Consider the following 17,879-nt stretch of genomic DNA (forward strand, 5'->3'; position numbering starts at 1 on the left):
TCTCAAGATGTGGGCGATGCTAGCAAGGCTGGCATTTATTGCCCATCCCTTATTGTTGTGAGATGGTTGTGGTGGACCTGCTCCTTTAACTGCTGGTCACAGTTTGAAACAACCGAGTGTCTCGCTTGGCCACTTCACAGGGCAGTTAAGCGTCAACCACATTGGTTTGGTACTGGAGGCATATATAGGCCAGGCTGGCTAAAGACGACAGGTTTCCTTCTCTGAAGGATATTAGTGAACCAGTTGTGTTTTTCTGACAATCAAATGGCTTCATGGTCACTTTTATTGATATTTTTTATTTCCAGATCTTTTTCAACTGACTTCAAATGTTCAAACTACCATGGTAGGATTTGAACGCCCATTCTATTGGATTATTAGTCCAAGCTTGAAACTCGGGGATCAATTTCATGTAAGAGAAGCTGACGGTCACTGATAAAAATCAACAAATTGATAACATTTGAGTTTAGTCACAGGAGTTCAGAAAAACAAGTGTTGCAATCTGATGTACTGGCCAGAATGAAAACAAAAATGATCAGCAAACTGAAATATTAATAATTAACCACTTTCACTGACATTTGGAATTGTTGTGCGTTAAGTCACCGGGCTCTCTTCTCTTACATTAGAGTATACATCTTTCTGCGACCAGTGAACACATTAGGGAAAGATGATGAAGAGTTTGCAGACAATTGTTTTATTTCTTGGTTTGGTTACATTGGATGTCAATGCTGTTCCTTTAGCATTGACCAGTGAAGATGTGGCCTCTGCTGCTGTTGCTGATTACAACAGGCGCCGCACACCACCCAACATCTTTAAACTGCTTCGAATTATCGGAAAGAAAGAACAGGTACTGTGTGTATATCAAAATATCGGTATCTCACTGCGTATTCTAAGCCAGTCATAAATAGGCTGTGCTACTGAGACAGATTCTGTTCTCAAAAGTATGGAAATGTCACAATCAAATCCACCTTGTAAAACAAAGCACCTCTTTAGACTCACTTTAACTGTTGTAATGCCAGTAAATGGCAGGCAATTTACACAAAGGAAGATCTCACAGCACTGAGATAAATGACCTGGTAAAAGAATGTGTTTTAGTGATGCTGGCTGAAGGGTAAAAGTTGGGCAGAACTTTGAGAGAACATTGAGGACTAATACCAGCAGAGGTGGGATGAGACCCGGAATTGCGGATTAATTCCCCACTTAGGGGCCTCAATTGGCGGCAGGGTGGGAAGGCCGTCCATGGGCCTGATTAAATGCTCTCCTTGCCTCCAAATTCGCCGCGGGAGAGCGCATAAAAGTTCCCCCCTTGGGTGTAATAATAGCTTTGGGTTTTGGTACAAAAAAGCTGACCATTGTACACACCGCATAATTTTCCATTTCATTGAACACGTGGAAGGGAAAATCTGGTGAAGTAAATAATAGAAGTGTGTCATGCACGGCCCCTATCTGCTAAGAATGAGGCACATTAATTTTGTCATGAACGTTGATTTTAAACTGTTACTGGAGTTGAGAAAGGATTTGTTAAACAGATCAGCCGTGGCTGGAAAAGACAATTGCATATTAACAGACAGTGTTTGGAAGGACAAAGCAGCCATTCCCTGACCCATTCAACCCACAATGGACGTTTGACCACCAGATGTTGAAGGTAGGGGAGCTCGCATTCCAGGTTGACTGCTAAGATGGCCGAATACACAAACGGACATGGTCAAACCAGGCAGTCACATGACTAACCTACTGGGCAGTTTTCTAAATTTGTACAAACAGTTTGGGCAGAAAGCTGTTTGCTCCTGGACTGAGAAGAACTCTCCCCTGTCTGCTCCCATCTCTTTCTCACAAGCCTCCGAATCCACTGAGGACACATGAACCCCAAAAGAGAAAAGTCTACTATAGCAAACAAGATTTAAGAAAAATACTGGGCCCCAACGAAAAGCAAGATCTAGCTCCAATCAAGGACTCGACAGTGAGCTCAAAGAACTGCAACAACAACTGTTCAGATATTGCCGCAAACCTTTCCACTTTATTTTTCTTCTGCTCTTTTCTGTCTCTATTTGCATGTGTGTCTCGCCTATGCATGCCAGCATGGGGCACGGCGTGTATCCGTAGGTGTTAACCGAATTCGGGTTTAAGTATAATTTAATAAATTTCAACTTTTCTTCTTTAAACCTAAGAAAGTCTGTTTATGCTGGTTTCTTTGCATTATAGCAGGAAAGCAGTGAACAAGGATTCACCAAGGGGAAGCTAAAAACAAGGTGTGTTTAAAATGAAACCCTGTTATAGTTCTTCTTTGGCCTCCTTGTCTCGAGAGACAATGGGTAAGCGCCTGGAGGTGGTCAGTGGTTTGTGAAGCTGCGCCTGGAGTGGCTATAAAGGCCAATTCTAGAGTGACAGACTCTTCCACAGGTGCTGCAGATAAAATTGGTTGTCGGGGCTGTTACACAGTTGGCTCTCCCCTTGCGCTTCTGTCTTTTTTCCTGCCAACTGCAAAGTCTCTTCGACTTGCCACACTTTAACCCCACCTTTATGGCTGCCCGCCAGCTCTGGCGATCGCTGGCAACTGACTCCCACGACTTGTGGTCAATGTCACAGGACTTCCTGTCGCGTTTGCAGACGTCTGTAAAGCGGAGACATGGAAGGCCGATGGGTCTGATACCAGTGACGAGCTCGCTGTACAATGTGTCCTTGGGGATCCTGCCATCTTCCATGCGGCTCACATGGCCAAGCCATCTCAAGCGCCGCTGGCTCAGTAGGATGTATAAGCTGGGGATGTTGGCTGCCTCGAGGACTTCTGTGTTGGAGAAACAGTCCTGCTACCAGATGCCAAGGATTCTCCGGAGGCAGCAAAGATGGAATGAATTGAGACGTCGCTCTTGGCTGACATACGTTGTCCAGGCCTCGCTGCCGTAGAGCAAGGTACTGAGGACACAGGCTTGATACACTCAGACTTTTGTGTTCCGTGTCTGTGCACCATTTTCCCATACTCTCTTGGCCAGTCTGGCCGTAGCAGTGGAAGCCTTTCCCATGCTCTTGTTGATTTCTGCATCGAGAGACAGGTTACTGGTGATAGTTGAGCCTAGGTAGGTGAACTCTTGAACCACTTCCAGAGCGTGGTCGCCGATATTGATGGATGGAGCATTTCTGACGTCCTGTCAAGAACAAAGAACAGTACAGCACAGTAACAGGCCATTCGGCCCTCCAAGCCTGCGCCGATCTTGATGCCTGCCGAAACTAACACCTTCTGCACTTTCGGGGCCCATATCCCTCTATTCCCTTCCTATTTATATATTTGTCAAGATGTCTCTTCAACGTTGCTATCGTACCTGCTTCCACCACCTCCCCTGGCAGCAAGTTCCAGGCACTCACCACCCTCTGTGTAAAAAATTTGCCTCACACATCCCCTCTAAACTTTGCCCCTCGCACCTTAAACCTATGTCCCCTAGTAACTGACTCTTCCACCCTGGGAAAAAGCTTCTGACTATCCACTCTGTCCATGCCACTCATAACTTTGTAAACCTCTATCATGTCGCCCCTCCACCTTCGTCGTTCCAGTGAAAACAATCCGAGTTTTTCCAACCTCTCCTCATAGCTAATGCCCTCCAGACCAGGCAACATCCTGGTAAACCTCCTCTGTACCCTCTCCAAAGCCTCCACATCCTTCTGGTAGTGTGGTGACCAGAATTGCATGCAATATTTTAAGTGTGGCCTAACTAAGGTTCTGTACAGCTGCAACATGACTTGCCAATTTTTATACTCTATGCCCCGACCGATGAAGGCAAGCATGCCGTATGCCTCCTTGACTACCTTATCCACCTGCACTGCCACTTTCAGTGACCTGTGGACCTGTATGCCCAGATCTCTCTGCCTGTCAATACTCCTAAGGGTTCTGCCATTTACTGTATACCTCCCACCTGCATTGGACCTTCCAAAATGCATTACCTCACATTTGTCCGGATTAAACTCCATCTGCCATTTCTCTAATCAAGTCTCCAACTGATGTAAATCCTGCTGTATCCTCTGACAATCCTCAACACTATCCGCAACTCCACCAACCTTTGTGTCGTCCGCAAACTTACTAATCAGACCAGCAACATTTTCCTCCAAATCATTTATATATACTACAAAGAGCAAAGGTCCCAGCACTGATCCCTGCGGAACACCACTAGTCACATTCCTCCATTCAGAAAAACACCCATCCACTGTTACCCTCTGTCTTCTGTGACTGAGCCAGTTCTGAATCCATCTTGCCAGCTCACCTCTGATCCCGTGTGACTTCACCTTTTGCACCAGTTTGCCATGAGGGACCTTGTCAAAGGCTTGATTAAAGTCCATATAGACAACATCCACCGCCCTTCCCTCATCAATCATCTTCGTCACTTCCTCAAAAAACTCAATCAAATTAGTAAGACACGAAACCATGCTGTCTCTCGCTAATAAGTTTGTTTATTTCCAAATGGGAGTAAATCCTGTCCCGAAGAATCCTCTCTAATAGTTTCCCTACCACTGACGTAAGGCTCACCGGCCTATAATTTCCTGGATTATCCTTACCACCCTTCTTAAACAAAGGAACAACATTGGCTATTCGCCAGTCCTCTTGGACCTCACCTGTAGCCAATGAGGATGCAAAGATTTCTGTCAAGGACCCAGCAATTTCTTCCCTTGCCTCCCTCAGTATTCTAGGGTAGATCCCATCAGGCCCTGGGGTCTTATCTACCTTAATGCTTTGCAAGACACCCAACACCTCCTCCTTTTTGATAATGAGATGACTGAGACTAGCTGCGCTCCTTTCCCTAGGCTCATCATCCACCAAGTCCTTCTCTTTGGTGAATACTGATGCAAAGTTCTCATTTAGCACCTCGCCCATTTCCTCTGGCTCCAAACATAGATTCCCATCTCTGTCCTTGAGTGGGCCAGCCCTTTCCCTGGTTACCCTCTTTCTCTTCATATATGTATAAAAAGCCTTGGGATTTTCCTTAATCTTGTTTGCCAATGACTTTTCATGACCCCTTTTAGCCCTCCTAACTCCTTGCTTAAGTTCCTTCCTACTGTCTTTATATTCCTCAAGTGCTTCATCTGTTCCTAGCCTTCCAGCCCTTACAAAAGCTTCCTTTTTCTTTTTGACTAGGCTCACAATATCCCGTGTTATCCAAGCTTTCCGAAACTTGCCAAACTTGTCTTTCTTCCTCACAGGAACATGCTGGTCCTGGATTCTAATCAGCTGATGTTTGAAAGACTCCCACATATCAGATGTTGATTTACCATGATGTTTGTTTTCTTGAGGTTGATGGTTTGGCCAAATTCATTGCAGCAGCCGCAATCTGTCGATGAGTCTCTGCAGACACTCTTCACTGTGAGATGTTAATGCAGCATCGTCAGCAAAGAGGAGTTCCCTGATGAGGACTTTCCGTACTTTGGACTTCGCTCTTAAACGGGCAAGGTTCGACAACCTGCCACCTGATCTTGTGTGGAGGAAAATTCCTTCTTCTGAAGACTTGAATGCATGTGAGAGCAGCAGGGAAAAGAAGATCCCAAACAATGTAGGTGCAAGAACACAGCCCTGTTTCACGCCACTCAGGATAGGGAATGGGTCTGATGAGGCGCCGCTATGCTGAATTGTGACTTTCATATTGTCATGGAATGAGGTGATGATACTTAGTAGCTTTGGTGGGCATCCAATCTTTTCTAGTAGTCTGAAGAGACCACGTCTGCTGACGAGGTCAAAGTCTTTGGTGAGATGATCAATGAAAGCAACGTAGAGGGACATCTGTTGTTCGCGGCATTTCTCCTGTAGTTGTCGAAGGGAGAACAGCATGTCAATGGTCGATCTCTCTGCTCGAAAGCCACACTGTGCCTCAGGGTAGACATGCTCAGCCAGCTTCTGGAGCCTGTTTAAAGCGACTCAAGCGAAGACTTTCCCCACTATGCTGAGCAGGGAGATTCCACGGTAGTTGTTGCAGTCACCACGGTCACCCTTGTTCTTATAGAGGGTGATGATATTGGCATCGCACATGTCCTGTGGTACTGCTCTCTCATCCCAGCACAGGCAAAGCAGTTCGTAGAGCGCTGAAAGTATCGCAGGCTTGGCACTCTTGATTATTTCAGGGGTAATGCCGTCCTTCCCCGGGGATTTTCTGCTGGCTAGAGAATCAATGGCATCACTGAGTTCTGATTTTGTTGGCTGTACGTCCAGCTCATCCATGACTGGTAGAGGCTGGGCTGCATTGAGGGCGTTCTCAGTGACAACATTTTCCCTGGAGTACAGTTCTAGGTAGTATTCCACCCAGCGGTCCATTTGCTTGCGTTGGTCAGTGATTGTGTCCCCTGATTTAGATTTGAGTGGGGCGATCTTCTTGATGGTTGGCCCAAAATCTCTCTTAATGAGATCATACATTCCTCTGATGTTTCCGATGTCAGAGGCCAGCTGAATATGACTGCATAGGTGTTGCCAGTAGTCATTTGCGCAGCACCTGGCTGTTCTTTGTGCAGCGCTTCTGGCTGCTTTAAGTGTTACGGATGTTAACTCGCTGGGGGCTTTCTTGTAATTCAGCAGTGCAATGTGCTTAACAGCTATGACAGGTTCCAGCTCTTCAAAGTGAGATTGAAACCAATCTGCATTCTGCTTCACAGGTTTGCCATAGGTGGTCATTGCTGAGTCATAGATGGCGTCTCTGATGTGGGCCCACTTGGTCTCTGTATCTTCTGTAGGAGTGTTTTGAAGGCCTTTTTCAAGTGAATTTAGAAACTTATGTAACAGCTGTGGATAAGAAATTTTGCACGTGTTGATGCGCGGATGGCCGTTCTGCTTGGAGTGATGCAGCTTCTTTGGTTTGAGTCGAACCTTGCTGCACACCAGGGAGTAGTCGGTGTCGCAGTCCACACTGTGGAAGCTGCGTGTGATTTGAACGCTGTTTAAAGAGGCTCGCCTTGTGACAATGATGTCCAGCTGTTGCCAACAATGTGATTTTGGGTGCCTCCAAGAAACTTGGTGACAGGGTTTAGTATGAAAGAACGAGTTGGTGATGCAGAGGTTATGATAGGTACACAACTCAAGCAGTCTCTGTCCATTCTCATTCATCCTTCCAATGCCATAGCACCCAAGGCAGGAGGGCCATGAGTCATTGTCGGCCCCAACCCTGGCATTAAAGTCCCCCAGCAGGAACAGGTGTTCGGTGTTGGGGATGCTGCTAATGATATTATGGAGTTCCTCGTAGAACTGGTCTTTAGCTTCAGGTGGGGAGCAGAGTGTTGGAGCATAGATGCTGAGTAGGTGTACTGGACCAGAGGCGGTGAGCAGTCGGATGGACAGTATGCGTTCTGAGCCATTTGAGGGTGGCTCTATCGTGCTGAGCAAAGAGTTTCTGATGGCGAAGCCCACTTCATGCTGTCTTGGTTCTTCAGGATCCCTACCCTGCCAGAAGAAGGAGTAGTCTTGCTCTCTTAGAGATCCGCTCACAGGGAGGCGCGTCTCCTGAAGTGCTGCAATGTCCACATTGAGTCTACTGAGCTCGTTGTTAATGATGGCGGTCTTCCGAGAATCGTTGATTTGTGTAAGGTCATCCGACAGGTCAGGACACATAGTTCTGACGTTCCAGCTTGCAAAATGAAGGGCTGGTACCTTTTTTCCTTTTTTTGTTGTGCTGTTGGTGCGGTGTTACAGTCCACTTTTCAGGCAATGACCCTGAGCTCCCAGCACCCATTGAAGCAGGTGGACTGTGGCGGGACAGAACCTTACTGACCGGGGGCTGCCCAGTTTGAGGCGGGCGGTAGCTGTCAAGTGAGATGCAATGACCTCTCCCACCAACAAAGGCAACCCATGGTGCCCAATCTCTACGCCAATTGAGCTGGACTTATAACTTGTAACTGCTGCCTTCCGTGTTGTTTTGGTCGCTGTGAGGCGACTATGGAGTGACCTCTTCATGGCGCATACCTGGGCAGATGTATGGAGGTTGTGAGTTGCCCAAGCGTCAAAACCCCCCTCTCGGCCTTCCTGGTGGGGTCCAAAGGAGTGCAGAGCACAATGTTTGGCACCGGTATGGCTGCAGGAACTGCCGGAAACATGCCAAAGGTGACACATGACCGCCTTCGGGGTTCCGCTCCAGATTTTCTGTTAGGGTTTACTCCCTTAGCCTTGGTCTCTCCCGAGACACCCACAAGGCAGTGGGGTTGTTAGGGCCCCTGCTCAGGGATAGGTGGATGCCAGTGGGAGGAGGTGGGGGGAAGTGGGTGCGGGGGAGAGGGGGTGTGAGGGGGAGGGGTGCACTGGGAAGGGGTGGAGGGAAGGGGGTGCGAGGGGGAGCTGGGAAGGGGGCTGCAGGTAGGTAAGGGAGTGGGTTCAGGGGAAGGGGGTGCGAGAGGAAGATGGTGCGGGGGGGTAGCTGGGAAAGGGGTGCGAGGGGGTGGAGGGAAGAGGGTGCGAGGTGGGTGAGCTGGGAAGCGGGCGCGAGGGCAGAGCTGGGAAGGGGGAACGGGGGGGAGGGGGTGGAGGAAGGGGGCGCAGGTAATTAAACATTTTATCAGCTCCTACCATTATCCTCTAGTGATCTGAATGCTGGTGAGGTGCCTTCATTAATTGGTTAGTACTAATGCACTTAAGAAAGGATCTCAGCAGGTAAATAGGGCTCTTGGTGAACCTATTCGCTTCCATCTACATTGTCTTCATCAACAAATGGATCGCGACCCTGGCGAGCAGGCCAGTCCACAGCCTGCACAGCCTCCTCGATATCAGCGTCCCCCAGTGTGCAGCATGGAAGGAGACCTTGCCTTTTTTGTACCTGACTTCGTTTAGGTACTCTGATGCGGCTTGAAGCGTATCTGCAGCGCAATGTCGGCGAATTCCTGCTGCTACTGGGGCTTGAAGCTGTCGCCCGCCTGCCGGAGGACGTGGTCAGCTTTCTCGGCGGCGGCGGAGGCTCGTTCACTAACACCTGCTTAACCTGCCTTCCCTCACTGCACGCGGGAGAGTTGGCACAAAGTTATAGTAAGACCAGGTGAAGGCTGAAAGGGAACCCAAGACCTCTTTCTCACCTGGTCGTAACAAGTATCAATTGAATATTGCAGTTTTACAGTGTCGCCCGAAGTTAAAATTACCCCTGTTACCTCAGGGATCGATGTTGTAGGATTAAAGTTCAGACACTCTGGAATTTCGTTTGATTAACCCATAGGAAGAAAGAACCTTGATGAGTGGAATGGCCTTATACCATTCCAAGTTTTCACATGTTCTCTTCTGGATCTACCTTGTTGTCCTAACTCTTGTCCAGTTAGTAGTGAATTTGTTATGTTTCATTTTATTTGCAGGATCTAAGTGAAGTGAATACCTACCAACATCGCTTGCTGATGAAAGAGACAACCTGTAATGCAGATGTAGGAATTGAAATAGATGGCTGTGATTTTAAGAATGGTGGTGTAAGTGAATTTACAACAGTCTTTTTTCCCTCTAATTTTTGTTAGATTTTCTACCTTTGGCCCTCCAACCCTGAAAGTGAGATAGGCTACATAGTGCAGACCATACTTGGCTATCCAATTTGAGTCACCATTCTTCCTGTCTGAGTCACTGGATGTGATGTGGGTCAGAAACTCTTTCTCTTGTTTTTCTCTCTCCTTTCTAACTCAGGCCATTAAAGCCAACACAAGCTCACACAATAGCAGTGAATCAACGATTAACAAACATACCAGTGATGAAACCTAAAACCTTTATGCTCTGTATAGTTCAGTACATGACCACACACAGAGAGGTAGCTGACTGATACCATACTCAAGTTCCACTCTTCATGCACTGACAGACTATGCAAATGTCTCAGGCATCGCAGCTAACCACTACAAACTACAGCAACTCCCTCCACCCCGCCGTAATGTAACTGCATTGTGTACTATCTGCAGAATGCACTTCAGCAGCTCACCACAGCTTCTTCGGCAGTCCATTCCAAACCTGTGAACTTGACCCTTGAGAAGGACAAGGGCAGCAGATTCATGGAAACACCATTACCTCAAAGTTCCCCTCCAAGTTACACGTTATTCCGACTTGGACACATAATGACTATTGCTTCATTGCTGGATCAAAATCCTACGTAACAGCACTGTTGCAGTAGTTCAAGGAGAAGGCTCACTATCATCTTCTCAGGGCAACTAGGAACAGGCATTCAATGCTCACATCTCAAGAACAAAACAAAAATGACATACTTTGCGGCAGTGGCCACTGAATAGCAATCAGGTCTGGAAACCCTGGCTGATTTGTTCCTCTCCACCATCCAGGTGTGCTGTCGCTAATTGTAGTGCCCCTGAAATCAACTTGGAATATAGAGTAGGAACTGAATGTTGGTCTAATGTCTTGATACAACACTGGGCAGTGTCTTTATCCGTTTAGCTATTTGCAGTTTGCAAGCTCACATAAGCATGTTAATGTTAGTTTCAGCCACTCAGAAGATTATATTAAAATAACACAATGCCTTAATTTTCTTCACACCAGGTGACAATGATATGTACAACGCAGGTGGTTGTAACAAAACGTTCTCCCACACAACCTCGTGTATTTTCTATGATGTGCAAAACTGTTGACACTCAGGTGAGACTGACAGTCATATCAACTCAAAAAAAGTTTTACATTTAGATAGCACCTTTCACAACCCCAAGATGTTCCAAAGCACTTTACAATCAATAAGGTACTTTTGAACTGTAGAATTGTAGGCAAAGAATGATTCAATTTGACCGTGGACTTCAAACAGCTGGTTAGGAAATCCTAAATTTCAAAAGCAAAGCCTGACCAGTTCATGATTGCTAAATCAGCTGTCAGCCATTTAAAAACCAGACATGCCACCTCATTTCCAGGGCAACCTTTGAGTCAGAGGGCTGTGGGATCATGTCTCACTCCAGAGACTTGAGCACAAAATCTAAGCTGACATTCTAGTGTAGTACTGAGGGAGTGGTGGCGTACAGTTTGAGGTGCCATCTTTCGGGTGAGACCGAGGCCCTGTTTGGATGTATAAGATCCGAAGACACAGGCAGGAGTTTTACGGCCCCCTAACGTGCAGGCTGGTGGTGGGGGGGGGGGGCGTAAAATTGAGTGGGGGGGGGTGCGGGGGGCGTTCCCAACCCCCTCCCACCCCCGCTGCAATTTTACGTGGGGCGGTGTGGTTGAGAAATGGCCCGCCCGCCCCAGGCCAATCAAGGCTCTTAAGTGGGCAATTAACTGCCACTAATAGGCCTCCTTCTGCCTCCGCTTGTCCCCACGGTGGCCAAATGGCCCCAAGATCCCCCCATGCTAAAACCAGGTGGCCTTCTTGCGGGCTGGGGGTCCTTCCTGATCCTCCATATACCCCATGGAGGGCCGCCCCTGAAGCCCTAACTACCCCCAATGCACGACACTTCCCCCTGCCCCAACCGATTCCCCGTTTTGCCTCACCGGCTCTCCAGTGAGGCCGTAAATACCTACCTGAATTCTGGGGCTGTCCTTCCTCTTGCCTCTGACGGCTGGGTGTAGTCCTAGCAGTGGCCATTGCTCCCAGAGGCACTGCTGGGACTAAGAGCTGCCAGCCCACTGATTGAGCCCACCTCTGCCGGGCCTGGGGAACGAAAAGTCCTGGCCTAGCTCCCCAGGCTCGGCAGAGGCAGGCTCGCTCCCAACTTTTCGGTCATGGGCAGGGCCTCCCACTCAAGGTAAAATTCTGGCCACTGTTTTGAAGAACAGCAGGGGAATTCTCCCAAGTATCCTGGCCAATAGTTGTCCCTCAACCAACATCACTACGCAAGCTCGAGGAACAGCATCTCATCTACCGATTAGGCACACTACAGCCAGCCGGTCTGAACATTGAGTTCAATAATTTCAGAGCATGACAGCCCCCCACTTTACTTTCATTTTTAGTCATTTTTAGTTATTTTTTCTTCCTTTTTTTTTTTTTTGGCATTCCTTTTTACATTTTTTACAATCTTTTTTTGTATATATTTCAGTTCATCTTAGTTTGTTCAGTTTGCTCACCCACTGTTTTTTTCAGGTTGTTTTTCTTCAGGTTTGCACTTGCTGATGTTCAATATTCAGTATATTCACACCTAATCTGTACTAATGCTTTGTCTTTCAACACACCATTAACATATTGTTTGCCTTTGCTCCGTGACCTTTTGGTCAGCTATGTGGCCTGGTCCAATCTGCACCTTCTCCTTTGTTATCTCTTGCCCAACCCCCACCTCACTTGTTTATAATCTGTGACTTTTCTAATATTTGTCAGTTCCGAAGAAGGGTCACTGACCCGAAACGTTAACTCTGCTTCTCTTTCCACAGATGCTGCCAGACCTGCTGAGTGAATCCAGCATTTCTTGTTTTTGTTTCAGATTTCCAGCATCCGCAGTATTTTGCTTTTATTTCACTAAAGCAGGTTATCTGGTCATTTGGAACCTTGATGTGTGCTAATTGGCTGCTATGTTTCCTACATTACAACAAAAGTACTTCAAAAAATTCATTAACTGTAAAATGCTAAGAGACATCCTGAAGTTGTGAAAGGTGCTATATAAATGCAAGTTCTTTATTTATTTTTGTCATTACACATTAAACAAGCAATACAAAATTTCAAATGCAAAGGTTTACCAGGAGGATAATGATGTTGTATATGGGACTATCAAATATTCTGTGCCATGGAATGACAGAGCACATGCTGCCAGCTGCAATTTCCACATCTTCATGGTGGTATTTACAGTTAAGGGACAAGTAAGAGAGGCAGGAAAGAGTAATCAGTGATGCACTGACGTGTCTGAAGCTCTCCCTTCCCTCAGTGGCTGCTTGCACATTCGGTATTGAATTTCCTGCTCACCTTTTGCAGCCTGATGTCGGAGCCTGCGGACAGAGGATTGTGGTGTGGGGGCAGGATGGGGGGATGTAGTGGGGGTGAGTGTGGGAAGGTTTCTGCAAGTGGGTGGGTATTGGTAAATACTAAATTCAGAATGTCTTTGTCAAGTAGCACTAAGGAGCCAAAGGTTCCCCTTGGGCAAAGGTCTAATTGCTTTGAAGCCAGTAAGGGTATTTGTCTTTTTTTTGCAGAGGCAGAGATTCACTCCAGATGAATGGGCAGTGTTGGCAAGACAAATAGTTCTTTCAAGCTCCGACTTGAACCTTGAAACAAATCATTCCACAAGGACAACCTCAACTGTGTCGTGAGTCTTGGCTGGAATTGGATGTGCCGAGGAGCAACCCAGGAGGAAGAAGGGGCCCTCAATTGAAATACTTTCATCTTTGCAAATTCCTTCAAACTGCTCTGTAACAGTAACCAATTAAAAATAAAGACTTTAAATTCACGTGGTCTTGAGCTGCATCTTTTTTGTTTGTAAATTATAAGGTTTTACAAATTGCAGTCTAGAGTGAGTAACAGGCTTGAATCTAATCAGAAGGTTGCAGCTGTGTACCTACAAGGTTTGATTTTGCAAAAATGGCAAAACTGGGGATGTGCTTGGCTATAGTGCCGGCATGCCTGTGCTGCTGGGATGGTCTTAGCAAAGGATCTTCCGTCTTTTCATTTCAATATGCTCACTGCCAAGGGAAAATGTGATTGATAGGCAGGTATGGTATGGGCATCCTCGCGAAAGGATTCAAGTACAGGAGCAGGGGTGTCTTGCTGCAATTATATAGGGCCTTGGTGAGGCCACACCTGGAATATTGTGTGCAGTTTTGGTCTCCTTATCTGAGGAAGGATGTTCTTGCTATAGAGAGAGTGCAGCGAAGGTTTACCAGACTGATTCCTGGAATGGCGGGACTGACGTATGAGGAGAGATTGAGTCGGTTAGGATTATATCGCTGGAGTTCAGAAGAGTGAGGGGGGATCTCATAGAAACCAATAAAATTCTAACAGGACTTGACAGGGTAGATGCAGGAAGGATGTTCCAGATGATGGGGGAGTCCAGAACCAGGGGTCATAGTCTAAGGATATGGGCTAAACCTTTCAGGACTGAGATGAGGAGAAATTTCTTCACCCAGAGAGTGGTGAGCCTGTGGAATTCGCTACCACAGAAAGCAGTTGAGGCCAAAACATTGTATGTTTTCAAAAAGCTCTTGAGTTGAAAGGGATCAAAGGGTATGGGGTGAAAGCAGGAACAGGCTACTGAGTTGGATGATCAGCCATGATCATAATGAATGGCGGAGCAGGCTCGAAGGGCCAAATGGCCTACTTCTGCTCCTATTTTCAATGTTGCTATGTTTGTATGCCACTTGGCCCAGAGTTGCAAACTTAGGTGATCAGCATCTCTTAAAAGGTTGCTAGTCACCATTTGAAAGAGGTTATGCGGTATTTTCCAGCAGAGCCTTCAACTGCCTGGGTCCTAATTGAAATGTTTAAGATGATGAAACGATTTGATAGGGTAGATGAAGAGAATTTATGTCGTCTGGTGGCGGAGTCCAGAACAAGGAGGCATAACCTTAAAATTAGAGCTAGGCCGTTCAGGGATAATGTCAAGAAGCACTTCATGCACAAGGTAGTGCAAATCTAGAATTCTCTCCCCCAAAAAGCTGTCGAGTATAAGGCAATTGAAAATTCCAAAACTGGAATTGTTATGGTATTAAGGGATATGGAATCAACGTGGGTAAATGGAGCTAAGATGAAGATCAGCCATGATTTAATTGAATGACCAAACAGGCTCTAGCAGTTGTATAGCCTATTCTTGTTCCTTTGTCCCTATGTCCTACTCTCTGGTGTTCACTCCCTAAACCTCTTTGCTTTTCCAGTGCCCTCTTCTTCTTTAAAAACTTTCTCTAAAAAACATTATTTTTTCACCAATTGTTCAGTCACCCCTACTAACCTCTCCCTTCCCAGATCTTTTCTTTGCACCTATCTGTAAAATGCAATGGGGTGTTACATTAAAGGTCCTATATGAATGCAAGTTGTTACTAATACCGTGAAGGACTGTCATTGCTGGAAGGAGGTATAACTTTTGCTTTATTGGGAAAATGAGGGCAATGGGAAGGACTCCTTCATTTAGCAACAAACCCTTGAATGTCCTGTTGCAGGAGAGTGGACCTCTTTGCCATAGAAGGTGCTCCACCTGTTAAAACAAAGCCCAAGTTGCATGGGTGGAGGGAGATAAGCAATTAAATGCTATATCCTCTAGTCTCTTGCACCTGGGAGCACCTGTGTAAGAGGTTCAGATGCGTCAGAAGAATTGCCAAGGTGAGTCTACCCAGCTTTGATGCATGCTTACTCTGTCCATAGAAGGCAAAGGTTTATCTCCAACACCCTCATGGAGATTGGATGCAAACTATGAGGAGAACATATACAACCTGTTGCACCCTTCCTTTCTGCAACACAAGTTACAGATGTGACTGAAACCCCACGTACCAAATGTCAAATATTAATTTTCATCATGTGGAACTTTGCCTGAGACTTTTAGTGAAATTGTTATAAATAGCTTTTTAAAAACAGAACAGAGCAGCTAAGATGACAACACACAATTTGCATATGAGAAGCCAAAGGCCAGCTAGAGACAGAGATGATTACCCAGTCTAGCCAGAACAATGGGGTGCTCGCTGATTAAATTACCTAGAATGATTGGGTCAATTTGGATTGTCAAAAGCCATCGACACCCATTGATTTTGAAAGAGCCAAACCCCGCTACCAAGAATGTCTGAACAGCCTTGAATTTCAAAGATCATTCCAGAAGATGCTGTTTCAAATAAAGAGGTGGTCACATCACATGACTGCTCGTGTAACTCTGGGAGTTTGTGAATTGTGTCTTCAAAGGAGACTGTAACTATAAGCCAGCAAGAGAGCCGCAATCTCTCTCTTTCTCTTCTCTCCAGTGAAGTTCCAGCGAAGCCTCAGGTGCAAACCTACAACCCAGCACAGCCAGTAACCAGGGTTCATGGATAAAGCTCCTCTTTTGCCTTCTGGAACTTGAGAAGCAAGTCCGAATTGTGTGAGGCCCAGTGAGGACTTCAGGACTACAACTTCAACTAAGGACTCTGGGACGAAACTTCAGTATTTGAATTCCATTTTTATCAAGGACTCTATTCCAACCTCCCAACTTTGTTTTTTTTCCCATCTGTAATCTATTTGTGTGTGTGTGCCTCTTGTGTGAATGTGAGCATGGATGCGTTGCATATTTTAATAATTTTTAACCAGTTTAGAGTGTTAAGATTAATAAATTTACATCTTTTTTGTTTAAACTTAAGAAAACCTGTCTGATTAGTTCATTTGCAATTATAATAGAGGAACAGGAACAAATGCTCACAGAGGTGGTAAGTTAAATCACTGTGTTAAAAGGATCAATCTTGTTGTGGTCAAACCAGAGAAGGGGCAAAAGGGGAGCCTGAGACCCCCTCCTCACCTGGTCCTAACACCGGGTACAACTTTCATGGACAAAGCAAAATCTTGCACATAGCAAATTTTAGCTGATAAAGATTACTGCCAGCTACTCTGGAGGACTCAGACAATTGCTAATATCTTCAGTAAGTTGTTCAACTTACAAGCTACCTACTGCCCTTTAAGGAAGGAAACCTGCTGTCCTAACTTGGTTTGGCTTCTACATAACTCCTGTCCCACACAAAGGTGGTTGACTCTGAACTGCCAATGGAATGGCCTAACAAGCCACTCAGTGTATTAAATCACTACAAAAAATAAGGATTAAATCAGAGGAACCACTTGGCTATGAGCAATGCATCAAATTTGAACAGGACAACGACACATCCAGCCCAATTGACCCTGCAAAGTCCCCATCACTAACATGTGAGGACAAATGGAAAGAAGCATCTGTAACAGGTAATTTGGTGAGGATGAGATCAAGTAGGTTATTTGCCCGTGTTGGTTCTCTCACTACCTGCCAGTTTGGTAGCTCTGGTAGCAGGGCCCAGCTAGCTTGGAGAATTGTTGTACTACTGAGCCATCCTTGATGATGAAAATTGAAGTCCCCCATATAAAGCATATTCTGTGCTCTTAACCAGGAATGTTCTGTCCACAACAAACAGGATGAATCCAAATCAGCCAATTACCATCCTATCAGTCTACTCTCAATCATCAGCAAAGTGATGAAGTCATCAGCAGTGCTATAAAGCTGTACTTATGAGACACGATTTGGAAGGAAAATTTAACCTTGCTCACGACGTCCTGATAGAACTCTCATAACTCAATTTTTTTCTACTGCATCGATTGGTCTACTGAAATATCAATCTTCATCACCCCTCTTGTGATTGGCTACTGCTAGGACATGTGGAGGCAGTTGTTTCAGCCGATAATGACTGGTGGGAGGACAGATCTTTTACATTACGTGCAGGAAGAAATGGTTACTATCCGAGATGTGGACTGTGAGATGGGACGGTGCACCGGTGAATAATTGAACATAAGAACATAAGAAATAGGAGCAGGATTAGACCACGTGACCTGTTGAGCCTGCACCACTATTCAATATTATCATGGCTGATCTTGGGTTTCAACTCCACTTTCCCACCCACTTCCCATATCTTTTGATTCCCTGAGCAACCAAAAATCTATCTATCCCAGCCTTAAATATATTCAACAATGGAGCATTCACAACCCTCTGGGGTAGAGAATTCCAAAGATTCACAACCCTTTGAGTGAAGAAATTTCTCCTCATCTCAGTCTGAAATGATTGACCCCTTATTCTGAGACTGTGCTCCGTGTTTTAGATTCCCCAGCCAGCGGAAACAACCTCCCAGTGTCTACCCTGTCAAGCCCCTTCAGAATCTTGGACATATCAATGAGATCACTTCTCATTCTTCTAAATTCTAGAGAATATAGACCCAATTTACTCAGCCTTTCATCATCGAACAACCCTCTCATCCCAGGGACCAATCTAGTGAACCAATAAAGGCCAACGTGCCATTTGCAATTGCTTGTTATTCCTGTATACTAACTTCCTTTGTTCCTTGTGCAAGCACACACAAGTCTCTCTGAAGATCAGCATTT

The 17,879-nt window shown here is 45.9% G+C and overlaps 1 protein-coding gene across 2 annotated transcripts; it reads left to right on the forward strand.

The window, feature by feature from the left end:
- Positions 1–558: 558 nt before the first annotated feature.
- LOC137369536 (cathelicidin-1-like) lies at positions 559–13,266 on the forward strand. 2 transcript variants are annotated; one of them, XM_068030802.1, is made up of 4 exons: positions 561–844; positions 9,286–9,393; positions 10,454–10,549; positions 13,013–13,266. In XM_068030802.1, the coding sequence occupies exons 1-4, from the start codon at positions 665–667 to the stop codon at positions 13,127–13,129; spliced, it is 501 nt and encodes a 166-aa protein (XP_067886903.1). In that variant the 5' UTR covers positions 561–664; the 3' UTR covers positions 13,130–13,266. The 2 variants fall into 2 exon arrangements, with proteins under 2 accessions (XP_067886905.1, XP_067886903.1); XM_068030804.1 differs by lacking the exon at positions 10,454–10,549 and having other exon boundaries at positions 559–844.
- Positions 13,267–17,879: the final 4,613 nt, after the last annotated feature.

Source organism: Heterodontus francisci, chromosome 5 (genome assembly GCF_036365525.1).
Source record: "Heterodontus francisci isolate sHetFra1 chromosome 5, sHetFra1.hap1, whole genome shotgun sequence".
NCBI lineage: Eukaryota > Metazoa > Chordata > Chondrichthyes > Heterodontiformes > Heterodontidae > Heterodontus > Heterodontus francisci.